The sequence below is a fragment of the Aedes albopictus genome, chromosome 3 (genome assembly GCF_035046485.1).
Source record: "Aedes albopictus strain Foshan chromosome 3, AalbF5, whole genome shotgun sequence".
In the NCBI taxonomy this organism is placed as follows: domain Eukaryota; kingdom Metazoa; phylum Arthropoda; class Insecta; order Diptera; family Culicidae; genus Aedes; species Aedes albopictus.
In genome coordinates this window covers 238121323-238136930 of record NC_085138.1, presented here as the reverse complement: position 1 = coordinate 238136930, position 15608 = coordinate 238121323, and the positions used below count along the sequence as shown (strand labels likewise).

Genomic DNA, 15608 nt, shown 5'->3' with positions numbered 1-15608 from the left:
TCTCTGAAGGCATACCTGCAGGAACACCTGGAGAAATATTTATTAAAAACCGCGAAAACAGCACTGGAACAATCACTGGAGGAATCTTCAAAGTCAAATCCCCAAAAAATGTCTGGTGGAATCCCTAGATGCGTTCTTAAAGGAATCCAGTAATTTTGATTCCTCAAAATTCCAATAGCGATTTGCATATTCACATATCGGGCGATCTTACCGCTTAAAAGTCATCTCAAATCAGGCCCCCCCCCTGGGCCCCCTCCAAAAAAAATCCTAGCTACGCCAATGACATTTTGTCAATTTTAAGCTAAGCATATCAAAAAATTCTGCAGATCTTAAAGTTACAGGAACTTTTTTAACATTATTTTTACGATGATTAGAAAAATTGCAATAAATCGTAGAATATTGGTTCGATTTTTAAACTAAATACATTTTGTATGTGATGAAAAATTGATGATAAACTTCAAACCTCATTTACTCGAAAGTAGGTTTTGTCACTTACACCCCTTTGCTTCTAACCCCCTCATTTTTAGTTCGATAATCACTTATATCTATACATTGTACTTACATAAATTGGTATTCCGCTTAACATAGGATTATTATCAAATTCCCCCGTAACATCTGTGTTCGTTAATCTGTGTTTAAAGATTTTCAGGTTACAATAACAAACTACATATTAAAGTTCTGATAACTTATTGTGATTTTAACTGTGATAACTAGATTAGTTGAACATTTATCTGTTTGTAAATAAGTAGCTGTAAGTAGAATAATATTTTAGCAAGCTATTCCAATTATTTAGGTATTCTCTCTCTTCTTGGCGTAACGTCCTCATTGGGACAAAGCCTGCTTCTCAGCTTAGTGTTCTATGAGCACTTCCACAGTTATTAACTGAGAGCTTCCTCTGCCAATGACCATTTTGCATGCGTATATCGTGTGGCAGGGCACGAAGATACTCTATGCCCAAGGAAGTCAAGGAAATTTCCTTTACGAAAAGATCCTGGACCGACCGGGAATCGAACCCGTCACCCTCAGCATGGTCATGCTGAATACCCGTGCGTTTACCGCCTCGGCTATATGGGCCCCTATTATTTAGTGCAATTACAACTTTATGTGTTTTCACATCACTTAACACACTTGCTTTGACAGCCTTCTGAAATTCTCATTCCTCTTCGTTTATTGGTTCACATTATGATATAATTCAGTTGCTATGACATCATATGGCAGTGCTGCCAGCAACACATGTTGTTTGTTGTATATAACTTTTTTTACTAGCATCGAATCGCTTTGCGGTCTTCGACAAAGTTTTTCAGTACATCCTAGGGAATAATTTTACATTATCGGTTCAAAAGTTTCAGACAATTTTTTTCAACGTATGACAAAAATGCAAAAAAATGTTTTCCCATACAAATTTCAATTGCAATGCACAAAGTGTAGACGCAACCGATCGTGTTCAAATTTTGCACAGATACTCAGGACCCGAAATGGAGCCAAAAAAGCTTTGATCTGAGAAAACGGTTCCGATGACCCACGCTAATGTGTATATCAATAATGATCTTTTTCATAGCTGTGAGCGGCTATTGAAATAGGAGGGGCTACGAGGGGCTACTGGTACAATGACGGAATGTAATAATCCATGAACGTCTCTCAAAGGAACATATAAACCATGTTGATCGAGTCTGATAAAGCGAATGTCCATTTTCATACATCCTTGATATAAATCTTTCCTAACAAGTTTTCTCTTTTTACAGAAATTCATCGAGAAATACGTGCGACGTCAGTGAATAGTCAAATGGTTCGCTCACATCCGTAAGTCGTGTGTAAATTTTAAACTGTAATTTAAAGCAGCGTATTTTTCTAACTTATTTCAAAATAATACTGAGCAAAAACTAAAAAAAAACATCAAATACTGCAACTACGAAGCAACTTAACTAGTTTAGTCAAACTGAGTCAATCAGAGCGATATTTTTTCAAAAGAAATGTAATAATCACTTATTAGAGTCGACAACACTAAAGATGACACCGGCACATGTTAATAAAAAAAGATTGCAACCCCCAAAACAGAATCACCCTATAAAGTCGTTGTGATTTTATAAACCTCTTTGCGACAATGGCAACTATAAGCAAATCAACAAAAGTATTCCCATCAAACATTTATGAAATTATCTAGATATAGAGTATTCTTGCGCCAACAAATGATTAGTAGTGTTAAAACTCCTTCACTTTGTTTAATCAAGTAATTGTGTCAACCAATTCGAATGAAAAACACGCTCATCGAACGGATAATTTCAAAGCAATCCATTTTTTTTCACTTCACTACCTCTACTTTACATACGTAAAATAGTTCATTAGGTTGCCGGTTGTAATCGGTTTATAACTCTTTAATTGCAACTTAAATTTCAATCGAAATCACAAAGAAAATGCAACTAAGGCGTACTAATCCTATTTACGGTACCTACAAGATTACGACACATTTTTACTTGGTTACCCAAAGCTAGCATCCGTCGATTCTAATTAGCAAAAGCAAATACTACCCATCAGTAGAAAACCGTTTGAACACGTGTAAATTGTGACCGTACTAAGAATGGTACTAGTGAATGGCAGTAGGGTGGACAAACCGAGCAGATTGAAATATATTTTAGTTTAACTAAATGAGCAAAAACCGATCGATGTGGGACCTTTATGATCCGAAATGCCGTGGCTAGTGTCTACCTACTAATTTATAAACACACTTTTTCCTAGTTCATTTCAACAATTTTATTATAATCAAAATGCATATAAATATGACCTCCACTTCCTACAAAATAAAACATCAGTCGGTTCGTACCTTAATAGTAGCGAATCGGTAACAACGGGACTTGGTGCCGCGCACCAGCACTTTGAACGTACCCTTGATGCACGTTTTGTACAGCTTCTCCAGTCCCTTAGCCGTCACGTATCCCAAGGCGGCCACTCTGGCTTCCGATAGGCTAAAGTTACACTGCGTTATGTAGCCGAAGCACTCTCGGCTGCACTGGTTGCGAATGCTCTCCGGTTTGGCCGGCAGCCACAGTTCTCGCATTCGAACCAGCTGATCCCTGATGAGTTTTTCATTTTGCGGTTTCGCAATCCGAATTAACGTTCCCGGATTCGTCCGTTGGCGGGTTTTCTTCTGGCGGATTCTTCGGCTGCGCAGCCTCTTCAGCAGTTGTAGGTGTTGCTTGCGCAGTAAGATTCGCTCCTTTTGCTGGGGATCTTTGCGAAGCGGTTCCGTGAAAACCGGACTGAAATCGTTGTGTTGTTTCTTTTGCTTGTTTTCTCGGAAATCCGATCGAAACGGCAGGCAGATTAGGGCGTTGTCGCCCGGATTGCCTCTTGTTTTCATGGTTAGATAGACCGGGATGAGAGAAGAAGTTGGCATCTGGGCTGATTTCAAATTGAACTTACGATTCAAGGCGTGATGAATTTTGCTCAGAATCTCCTGATCGCGGAGCACGTGGAAATCGGCCCCTTCGGTTCCACCCCATTCCGACACCAGCTGAGCCCAGGGACAGCGGAATGGCGATGCAATGGCTAGCTTTTTGTAGTTGACACGTCGATTGTTTGGCTTTGCAAAATATTTGTTCCATTTATTTTCATGTTCCGCGTCGGATTCAGTTTGACCTGGAATAGGAAAGCAAAAAAAAAAATCCAGTCTGTAAATTTATAAGTAGATAATTCCGATTTGTACAGGAAAAAATGTAGCTTAGGTATTACTGCAGGTTAATGTTAATCGTTTCCAAAACTCAACTGAAATGTTAAACCGTTCAAAAATATTCAACGTCTTTTTCTAACAATTAACGTAATTAACAAAAAATGTGGCCACCACTGTTCACATACAAACCCTGACAATTTTAGAAAAAAAAAATGCTGTCAAGACAGAGACAGCTCACAACAAAATATGAATATTGTAGGTAGGGTATGTGTGCCATCTGTAATCTCATGCTCTTATTTTCATCCTATTCGAAAACAAGCGATTACCGTCGGAGTGGACTTTGGACACTTTTGAATATGGATTTTTTAAATTCAAAATATGGTTCAAATCTGTTTGATGTCTTAGGAACTATTATAAAGCAATAGTTTTCCCTTCATTTGGTTGAAATTATTTTTCAAACAGACCGTTTATTGCTTGTCAGGACGCGAAAAAACATCAAATAAACCAGTATAATATACATAACTTATCAGAACATTTGTAGGCATTGTTTCTACAGTTCATAAATTTCAAAGGGTTGATCAATTCATTCAAAATGTATCAACGTATCATATACAATCGAATATTTGTATCGTTATACGTTATAAATGACCGTTTCGCCCAAATAAAGGATTGATGGTCCCTTTTTTCAGACTATCTATATAGCAATATCACGCTGCTCATAATACCAAAGGTAGCACAGAACCATCTTAAAACGCATATTTTTATTGAAATTATGTATGATACAGCCCTGGCCAAGATCACAGGGTTCGACGGTATTAAAGTGAAGGATGTCAATTGTAATTCTTGTAATGAAAATATCACCTTTAACACTTTAATGCGCCTCCAACGGTTCATTGCGAACCGGCTGCTACAGATGGAGTATGGCTGATTTATCAGAAATGCTCGATAAACAGGAGGGACCTGCTGGGGCCTAGTAGTTTCTATACCCAGAAAACAGTTCCGGTCGATTGAGTCTGCGAAGGTTTCGAGAGTCGTTGTGAATCATAAATGCAAACTTTTGTGTTTTGTGACGAGTCTCGGAATCTTTTTTGAGTCAGCAGGCTTTGAACTGTTTCCTGGGCTTCCCACTATTCGGTTAGTTTTAACAAATACACTATACAAATACAAATTTAATTCAAATATGAAATAGTTAGTAGTATCTCGCGTATTCAATTTACTAATACATAGTTCTCAACATTTGATGTGCTTTCGTGATTCAATTTTCTCTATAATTTTTAATATCAATTTAAAATAACTAAGAAACTAATAGTGGGAAGTGCAGCATTTAACAGTGCTTGCTTATAGATTCGAAGCTAACGTGTGATCAAGACGAAATCGACAAAAACTGACTACTTCGACTTTGACTAACGTAGACTATTTATGACAAATTAGATATTTTTACATTTTTCGACTGAGTGTATGAAAGGTTTTCTTTAATATGGACTTATTTGGACCAATGCTGATAGTGCTAGGGATGTGGACGAAAGACAACTTTCAAAGATAATAAAAACAATACTAGAATGAGGATCAACGAAAATGGACATAACAAACACATCGACTATCTAACAGATCATAGGCACACCAAAGATTACTGAATAATAGGGCATAGCATAAATATGAACAATAACATTCTTTAAACCTTGACATGATAAAAAAAAAACAAATACAAAATCGACCATATGACAAAACCGAAACTTTCACACCTTCTACCGTAACCTTCTGAGTCAGTACGCAACAGTGTCTTACTGGACGACATGTTCTGTGCACGGCTGGTGAACTGCTTCTGAAGGATTACGTTCTCTATCCTATCCAAAGACCTAGTGAACTGTCGTTGTCCGCGCAAACGCGAGACGCTTGTGCGCACAGTGATGGGAGAGGTTTCTACGTCCGTCGGCGTGCCGCTAGGAAGCTTCCAAAAAAAAAAAAAAAAAAAAATTATGTATGATACAGTATACTACAGTATTGGTACAATGTAGTTTTCCAAATAACCCTGGAATTTGAAATGCAGTTTTGCTATAGTTAAAAATGTCCAAAGTAGCCCCCATCCGGTTCTATATGAGATATGTCCGATTGGTGTATGAACAACTTTTTTGTTTATTGATGGATTTAGCTCAAATTTTGCATACATCCTACATACATACTCACAATTATGGCATCGTCACAGTTTTATTCAATTCAATTCAATTAATTTATTTAGTGAAATAGTTTCAAATACATTCATGTTGCCTTGTTTGTTTTTTGCAGAGTTTTGATTTTCTTACAACTGCTACAATTACATTCACTTCACCTATACTTGCGGGACAATAGTGCTGATTGTCTACTTCGTGTAATAATCTGTTTTAGGGAAAAATTTAAAAAAAACCCTAGTAATTAAATATTGAGCTTAACCTATCTAAACTACTATCACAGTCATGTTTATAGCACTTCAATGAGAGGGTTTGAAGAATTCACGCATGAGATACTAAATTTGACTGCTATTCTTTCGATGAAATTCTGTAGCATTTCCACCTCGGCGATATCGTGTACTTCCAGCGTCGGAAAGTGTGGGGGTAATCCAAGGATCAATTTTAATAGTTTATTTTGCTTAACCTGTAAGCGTTTCAGGTGTGATCTGGCGCAGTTTTGCCACACTGGAGATCCGTATGTTAGCACTGGTCGGAAAATACATTTGAACAGAAGTAACTTATTGGCGAGTTGTAGAGCAGACCTTCGATTAATGAGCGGATATAATGCCCTGGTTAACCTATTCACCTTAGCTATGCTTTCATTTATATGTTTGTCAAATAACAATTTTTGGTCTAAGATTAGTCCAAGATATTTTCCCTTCGTCGTCCACTTAACGGGAATCCCATTGATTTTTAACATTGACGACGGAAAATGGTGTGCAGCTCTCCTCTTTGTAAAAAAGACAATTTGGGTTTTCAATGGATTTATCTTGATCCTCCACCGGTGTTGATATTCTTCCAGTTTGTTTTGGGCATGCTGGAGCTTGGTAGTCACTATCTTGGCATCGTCGTGGGTAGTGAGGAAACTCGTATCATCAGCAAAGAAGCCATACACGACATCGTCCACCATTTCGACGTCGCTGGTGAACACGTTGTATAATGTGGGGCTCAAGACGGAACCCTGGGGAAGGCCGAAAGGGATGCTATGGCAGCCGGATAGTGTCCCGTTTACAGTTACTTGGAACTGTCTTTGTGTCAAAAAAGACTGCACAAGTTTCACCAAATAAATTGGGCAACGGGATACATGAAGCTTATGTATAACAGCATCATGCCAAACTGTATCATATGCTTTCTCCACATCTAATAATACCAATACTCACAATTATTGTGTATAAAAATTGCGGAAATTCATTCACTAGTCTGGGAGTTATAATGTCATAAAGTTGAAAAACCATGAAAAAGTGTATAAAGAAGCCCCGCACGACGGTACGGCACCGATTGACTCCGTTCTTTTTGTTTTCATGGGTGCTCACTTGTAACAAAAAATACAAAAATAAGAAACAAAACAAATAGCGCTTCAACCCTTTGTTTTTCGTGGGATGAAAATGGGAGCCACATGCTTAATAAGGGAACCAATACCCTATATTTTGTATTTCTGAATTTTTCAAAATGATGGAAACAACATTGAATTGTGTTCGGTCAAAATCAGTTAAAAGATGTAAATGTTAGAGCCTATCACTGCATCGTCATAAATTAACATAATATTAATAGGCCGCCTGGTCTAAGCACTTACCTAAGACCGTATCGGGCACCCGCAGCGTATCGATTCCCGACTCAAGCGCCTGCATTTCGGTTTCCTTCAGTCCCGCGGGTTTTGCTCCCCACATGATCAACGTATGCCATATCGGCAGTCCGTAACCCGACGGGGCAATCAGTTCCCATCCGGCCCCGTAACCAAGCTGCTTGAATGCGGCATCCTGGGAGCCGGAATTCTGAACCAGGAGTATCGGAACGGGTTGGATGGTGTCTTCGAATGCACACGGTTCACCCGGAACAAGCCCCTGGGTGGTTCTCTGAGCGTTCAGCTGATGAGTTGATAGCATGTTTGTGGTAACGGAGTCCCTGATTGATTCCGCCCAAATGGGAGAGCGGGCCAAGTCCGTGGTAGTTTCCGGCAAATCACGATTTGCCGCGATCGCATCCGGAAGGGCTTTGGTTCGTTTCTTCTTCCGATTAAGGCGGGGGTCTTCTATCGTCAAGCCGACCACCAGGCCTGGGCTAAGCGCACCGGGGGTCGTCAGATCTTTTGTTAGATCCCAGAAGACCGTCTGTTGCGCAGTAGATTTTATATTTTTGGTAGTTTTTATCCAATTGGAAAACCAATGATTAGACTTCTCGCCTTTTGTGGAATTGAACGGTTTTAATGCTTTGCTCAAAACGGCGTGGGACAATGGACCGGTTAAACGGAAGTAGTTCAACGTGTCTTTCAACTCTTTGACTTCGATCGATCGCTTAGAGTTCACATACTTAGGAATCCGAATGGTGCCAGCATTCTTCGTAATTTTAGATACATCCAACGGCTCATCGACGTCCATTGTGTCATCCCGATTGGAATTCCTCAAATCAAACAAAACGATCAGTTCCTCGACCAGTTTCTTATAGAAAGCCGGATGCGCGAACAACCATAAAACCCTTCTGCCATCCGTGGTGGATTCGCTTTTCCAGATAAATTTAACTTTGCCCAGACATTGTTCAGGATATTGGTCTTTCTTGTAGATCCACACGCTCCCAGACCTTTTGCCACTCGTGTAGGCCTTCGCAGCAATAGTTAGTCCGATTTTCTCGCTGCATATTTTCTTCAGCTCATTTTTCAATACCTCTTCCGGTCCTTGAATCTCCACACATCCGTAGTACGACATATCTTGCAAAAGGCAGTGCTTCGCGGTCGCCCGATAGCAAGCCCTGTAACCCTTGCTGGTAGGCGTGTAAGGAATCTTATAGCCCCACTTCGGAATCATGTGGAATCGCTTGGCATGCCAGATGTGCGTTTCCAGCCACATGTTGCTCCTCTTTCGTCTGTTATACTCCTGCAACAGATTCCTCGCTTTCCGCCTGTACTTCCTCGAAGGTCGCTTTTTCCGTTCAGGCAGTCCGCTCTTGCAATACTGTGAAATGTGGGCATTGCGGAATTTTCTTGGTAGCCGTTTGGGATTGTAGCTCATGGCCCGGCGACGCATATGCAGCGGCAAAGACTGATGCATCAGTTTGGTCTGTTTTTCGGTGTTGGCGATGGTAAGAAGAAAGCTTTTCAGTTCCGTTACTCGTTCCTCGTTGAACCGGGCCGAATCGATTTCGTCCGGCAGCTTGATTGGGCCACCCAAGGCGGCATCGTACTGTAGCGCCTCGGAAGTCATTTTGCTGGGAAGATTTGGAGAAGTGTTGAGTTACAAATTTTTGAGGGAAATCTAATACCTTACTTAATTTTATGTTATCAATAATAATCAGAATTCAACCAGAATGTTTAAACTTTTTACTGATCATTCCGATGAGCAAAAATACATTGGAAACAGATAAACCGCCACTGCGCTGCTAACAAAACAGTTTACACGCTTGACGAACGAACGTGCATGACAAAACAAATGAACAAAAATAAAAATATACGCAGCCACAAGTTAACGAAACATTACCATAAGGGTGGTCCATTTATTAGTGTTGGTCAATTTTAAATCGATGTTCGTAGCATCGATGTTTTTGTTCCGATTAATCGATTTTTTGAATCGATGCTGATGTCCCACGAAATCGACCGAATCGATTTTTTCTTCAAAAATATAAAATTACTTTTTTTAGAATGCACTGTAGAATTTAACCAATAGCATAGCATAGCATAGCATAGCATGAATACTTGCACAAATCTTGGATGGAGTTGCAAAGTTGAATATTTCCATTGACATTGCTGATGTCGCTACTATCTACAATGTCATAGATTCACTCAGCTCCACACACCTGGCCAAGTCCTTGCAAGCATTTATAAATCCCTTCATCAACTTAGAAAGAGCCCAGAACTGAAGCATCTTCCAATAGATGAAAGGATGTTGAAAATAGCGAATTTTCAACTTATATGCAGTTATAAAGTAAATATACTGAAGTAGAATTATTTATCAATAAATAATATTGAAAGATCTCACTAATTGTTGTGGGGTTTTTGTGGTTCAATGCCGATCATCTAGTTGTCTTGATTAATGTTCTTCTCTGAAAAGAACAACACAATACTCAGCAAATAACAACACAATACTGAACACTAAACACCCGCGCATCTATTGTTTTGATTTTCACTCGAGACAATAGCGAACGCGATCGATTATGCTGCCATACTCACCCCTTACAGGAGCGATGCATGCACAGCAAAGAACAACACAATACTGAACACTAAAACACCCGCGCATCTATTGTTTTAATTTTCATTCGAGACAATAGCGAACGCGATCGATTATGCTGCCATACTCACCCCTACAGGAGCGATGCATGCACAGCAATGAACAACACAATACTCAATGCACTGTAGAATTTAACCAATGTACATAAAATCGAGGGCCTAGGTAATCTAGGACTAGGGTCCACTATATCGAGGCATACCTGCATACCTCAGGTTTCTTGGGCAATCCCTCACAGGAGTTTAAGGACAAACATCTTGAAATCCCACTTCAACAGTGCATCAAAACTTCAGACGCATAAATCTCAAAAAGCAAGCTTCAAACAACAATGCACTTTATTATTCTGTTCTTGCTCACTTGTAATAAGCTTAAAATAAGAAGCTCAGGTACGCTGGTTTTGTTTACGAAGAGTTATGTGCCCTCAAAATCGTGAGTAGGTGCTAAAGTCGGCCATTGTGGCAGCCATTTTGGGATTCTAACAAGTCTGTCCTTAATTGAATCTTTCTCAGGATTCTAAAGGAATCCTCCTTATGAACTACACGGAGAAACTGAAAAACTCAAAATTAGGTACTTTTAAACTCAATTTTGAGTTCTTTTTCATCTCCCTTTTCATGCGCTCTTTCTGTTGTTGTCAGAGAGTGAAGAGAGAAACAGCCCAACTTTTGCAGTTCCGTGCGTCAAGCCAAAACTGAGTTTATAGCACAGTACTCAAATTTGAGTGAATACAACCTAGTCAAAATTTCGGTTGGGTGGAAAAAACTTAAAATTAGGTATTTTTTCCACATGGAAGCAAGCGGGAACAACCCAACAAAAACATCGATTCCATCAACTCAAAATTGGCTTGACGCACGCAACCCCGAAGTTGGGTGGAAGAACTCACTTTTGGGTAGTTTCGTCTCTCCGTGTAGAGAATCCCTTTCAGGATTCTAGGTTATAACCCGCATAGAGAAATGCAGTTTGTATTACAGTCCACACAGTATGTCTCCTTTATCTGTTACTGTTACTGAACCACGGACAGTTGCTTTTCTGGTGAAACTATGAAACTCGAAGCATTCGATCATAAAGAACAGTTAATGTAACCCATTTCAAGTTGTAACAGCATATCATATTGTGCAAAAATGGTCAAATAATATACGAGTGAAAACTAGAAAGGCATGGTGGCAATATACAATGACCTTTTCTCAAACGGTTTGTGATTATTTTCGCGCAACACACTCTCACATGTGTATTTCACTGTATGCCACTTAAATTCGACAGTTTGCCAAATAGTAGCTTTCATTGGTATCTGTGCCGATTAAACTTTTCAGCTTTCAATTTTGTAGAAGAGAAAAACAAATTCTTTCGCCCGCGAGCTGAGTAACAACAATCTGCCTTGGTAAACGGTTTCAAGCTTGGTTTCAAGTGCATGGAGCGGTATGGAGTTTTCTGGATGAAACAAAGGTAAGTTTTCCATAACTCCTAAATTTTGTTTTTTTTGTGCCGTATTTCATCGCATGTTAATTATTTTGCAGAATTCCCGAACTTGTGTGTCCCTCTTCGTGTGGGTCTCCAAAAGGTAGGAGAGAAGGATGCGTCCTGCTGCGAGCGAGAATTATGTGTCCTGTGAGACTTAAAATCTGCTCCTACCGGAGGAATGCCCACAATAAGTTTTAATCACCGTAGGTGCTGCCGGGTCCAGGATGGAACACTGCGCAAGTTGGAGAATTCCAGCAGACTTCGACACCACAACCCATCTCATCCGATCGGAATGACCCGATATCAAGCCCGATTTGCAGGTTGCGCTGCTCGGTAGGACGCGTGAAAGCTTAAACATTTTGCAGATGCATTCGAGGAGAAATATTTAGTGAATAAAAAAATCTTTGATTAACGCATAACCATCTTATTATTTTTAAACAGTTTAAATATAGCTCAACTATATGCGATAAGCTTAAAATACCTTGGAAGACCATAAACCAATAATAACACATACATTGTCCGTTTTTTTTCCAGATGTATTGTTAAACTGATCTCTAACCATTTGCTATGCAGTGGATTGTCTCAAAAACTGGATAGTATATTGACCGTATCCTCTACTGTATTGCGAAAAATTTGTTCGAGAAAACGGGCGATTTTTTATGGTAACCTATCTTAACCGCCTATTCCACATACTGTAATTTGGCGGCTCACCATTTGTCAAACGGGCAAATATGTACATGGAATGGTTATCTTACTGTTATCTCGGATAGTCTGGGAAATAGTTAAATATTAATTACTAATAGTCATCTACAGTACCAGAAACATTGCATTTACAGTTAGCGATTATGCGGGAGTCCATCTCTGGATTCCGAAAACTAGTTTTTGAGAACCCCTCTCAGGATTCTAGATGAATTTCTCTTAATAATGTGGAGAACCCCTCTGAGGGTTGTGGGGCAATCACTTTGAGGATTCTAATGGGATGTCTTTCAATACTACACGAGAATTTTTCTCCGTATTCTAGGAGAATCCCTCTGGGGATTCTGGGGATATCCGTCGAAGCATTCTGGGAAAATCCCGAGGAAAAACATCTCTCAGGATTCTGTGGCAATCCGTTACAGGGTTCGTTCCATCTCGGGAATCTTAGGAAATCCCTCAGGATTCTGGAATAATTCCTCTAAAGATTCTGAGAGAATCCATCTCAGCAATCTCTCCCAGGGTTCTAGGGAAATACTTAATAGAACTCAGGGAAAATTCCTTTTGGAAGATCGCCAAAACGTCCTCGCGGGCCGAATCCGGCCCTCGGGCCGTACGTTGGGCAGCCCTGGATTAGGCTAATAAAAAGGGTCTGGTACGTTCGGCATAAGGCCGTTTGGCATAATGCCATTTGGCATAAGGACGTTTGGCATGAAGGACACTTGGCATAATGGACATTTGGCATAAAGGACGTTTTTTATAAAATAATTTCAGTAAAAAAAGAGCCACATACTTAACGTCAAAAAAGAAAAAGTATTCTAAAGAAGGATATTACATTATAATGCAATATTTTTTCTGAATATAATATGCAGACAAGGATGATTTGCTGGAAAGAACCACTACCGGAATCTAAATTGCTTGTATCGATAAAGAACAGCCTATATTATACAAAAGAAGGAACATTCCCCTTCAATTCATGGAAGCAAAAGGTTATTTCGAAAATAAGAGATCCAAAATAATGCACCACTAACAAGTTTGCCTTCTTTCCATTGAAGATTGTTCTTTAACTTTTTTCCAGAGGGAAAATATATTTCACATATTCTTTATGCCAAACGTCCTTTATGCCAAATGTCCGTTATGCCAAACGTCCTTATGCCAAATGTCCTTATGCCAAACGGCCTTATGCCAAACGTACCAGACCCAATGAAAATGGCAATAAACATCCCAATGGTCCAATGCACGAATTTATGCTGGCCTGCTTACTCTCACGCGAAATTTGACGTTTGAGCGGTGCCGACACCGCTCAAACGTCAAATTTCGCGTGAGAGTAAGCAGGCCAGAATAAATTCGTGCAGTGGACCATTCAATTGCGGTATCCGCAATGTTATTGTTTTGTCAGTTAGCCCTATTCGCGAATTACTCCGGACTTCTTGTTTATGAACACATTTGGCTGCGTACTATCAAACAAAGCAAAAGAAACGTCAAAATTTAATATCAGTGTTTGTTTTTATTTAATTTTGTCGATGTTGAAAAGTTTTTACTAAAATTTAAAATTAAATTGTAGGCCAGCAAAACATTGGTAAGCCATAATAATTTATTACAGGTTAGTAATTTTACACATTCTCAGCATTTTTTCAGATAAACTCAAAATCTTAGCGAAAATTTCGCTAAGAATAATGGACTTCTCGGTGTCCGTCGATACCTGCAGGGTGTGCCTGCAGAACAAATCGTCCACCGAAAAAATGATGACCGATCCGTACATCGTGGGTAGTATTCCTCAGTTCAAAGGCGTCCCCAAGTTGGAAAGCTACCTGGATGTATATGGATTCGTTGCCGGAGTGGGAGATTCGCTTACCGTACCTACTTCCGCCTCCGCTGTGGAATTTTTCCCTACAAGGATCTGTGACGATTGTGTGATGGGACTGTTGGCGGCTTTTGAATTTCGGCGGAAGGTGCTACGGTCGGAGGATGTATTGCGAAATCTTATGGATTTGTACAACGATCAAGAAGAAGTGGAAACGGTGGAGGTTATCGAAGAATCGGAAATTATGATAAGGGAAGAGGTTGAAGAAACGATTGCATTCGACGAGAATGAGCAAGAGTTTGAATATGTGAACGAGGAAATGGTATATGGCGATGTGGATAATGCCATAGAAGATGACTACGAAACAACCGTTGAAGATGTTAGCCAATCAGGTCCTAGTCAATCCAGTAAACCAAGCTCAATTAAAGCCAAAGGAGCTCGGTATGCTCCAGTCCAGAAAGAAGACGTCTTCTTCAGAGGGAAACCTCTGACAGCACAATGCGAAGACTGCGGAAAAATAGTTTCTTCTCGATCGTTAAAGATGCATAAGTTGTCCCATGAAAATGACGGCGTCGACAGGCCTAAACCGCACGTTTGTGAAATATGCGATGCTCGATTCACCCTCAAAGAAAATCTGAACATGCATAAACGAATCCATTCTAACGATAAGCGTTACAGTTGCTCTTACTGTAATAAAAAGTTTCTCCATTGTTCATCTCGCCGGTATCACGTTGACAGGTGTCATACCGGAAAAAAGAAGTACGTCTGTGAGATATGCGGTGCTGGATTTTGCACCTCTTCGCAGTATGTCCTGCACACCCGGCGACACACTGGAGCGACCCCTTATCCATGTGAACTGTGCGATCGAAAGTTCATCAGCGGACAAGCACTGAAATTCCACATGCTATCGCACTCGGACGATAAAAACTTCCCTTGCAACGTTTGCGGGAAGGCGTACAAGTCGCGTAAATCCCTGCGGTTCCACATCCGAACCCTGCACGACCTAGAGAAGAACTACGTCTGCCCGATATGCAGTCAGGCGTTCTCGCAGAACCATGTGCTGCGGACCCATCTGTTGAAAAATCATCCGGATTACGAGCCACCACCACCGGGGACTATCGTTAGCGTTCGGGGTGTTGAACGACTGAGGAGCCAAGCCGCAATGGAACTGGATGCCGTTCCGGATGCACACTCATGAGACAATGCGTTTTCATCTGGGATTAAAATATATTTGTTTAGAATGGCTTAAATGAAAATGCAACTGAAATGTGAAAGAAGTCCTTCTGGTATAGTGGTAATCACGTTCAAATGTATGCGTGTCTCTTTTGTAGGTGTAGTCGTGAATCTTGGGAGACAATATGTACACTCTCACTCCGGTTGTTAGTTTTATCATTATTTAGCCATTTTACCCAAATCAATTGGGTAATATTTGCATATGCAATCTGAATAGCCTTTGAATTGGCGTGCATTTTTGTGTATGGAAAAATTCACGCTAGTGGTCGTATTCAATACTTAATGTCACTTGGGAGGCGGGGCATAATGAGCAGCTTAAGCATTTTGCCACCAAATCCAGTAAA

The 15608-nt window shown here is 40.1% G+C and overlaps 3 protein-coding genes across 4 annotated transcripts in view; 2 read left to right on the top strand and 1 right to left on the bottom strand.

Moving 5' to 3' along the window:
- LOC109407707 (acyl-protein thioesterase 2) overlaps positions 1-2657 on the top strand; it is a 33689-nt gene extending 31032 nt beyond the window's left edge. The window contains exon 6 of the mRNA XM_019680857.3: positions 1743-2657. Within this exon, the coding sequence (XP_019536402.1) occupies positions 1743-1775 (33 nt within the window). The 3' untranslated portion in view covers positions 1776-2657. The remainder of the gene's footprint in view (positions 1-1742) is intronic.
- A 76-nt stretch (positions 2658-2733) lies between these two features.
- LOC109407704 (ribonucleases P/MRP protein subunit POP1) lies at positions 2734-9275 on the bottom strand. The gene is made up of 3 exons (XM_019680853.3): positions 9126-9275; positions 7442-9066; positions 2734-3633 (listed from the first exon to the last, which is right to left on the bottom strand). Exons 2-3 carry the CDS (start codon positions 9060-9062, stop codon positions 2804-2806), a joined length of 2451 nt encoding a protein of 816 aa, XP_019536398.2. The 5' UTR covers positions 9063-9066; positions 9126-9275; the 3' UTR covers positions 2734-2803.
- Positions 9276-13668: 4393 nt separating this feature from the next.
- On the top strand, positions 13669-15308 carry LOC109431253 (zinc finger protein 771). Of its 2 annotated transcripts, none has more exons than XM_019707481.3 (2): positions 13669-13806; positions 13866-15308. In XM_019707481.3, the coding sequence occupies exon 2, from the start codon at positions 13904-13906 to the stop codon at positions 15227-15229; it is 1326 nt and encodes a 441-aa protein (XP_019563026.3). In that variant the 5' UTR covers positions 13669-13806; positions 13866-13903; the 3' UTR covers positions 15230-15308. The 2 variants fall into 2 exon arrangements, with proteins under 2 accessions (XP_019563026.3, XP_062712505.1); XM_062856521.1 differs by having other exon boundaries at positions 13734-13806; positions 13855-15308.
- Positions 15309-15608: the final 300 nt, after the last annotated feature.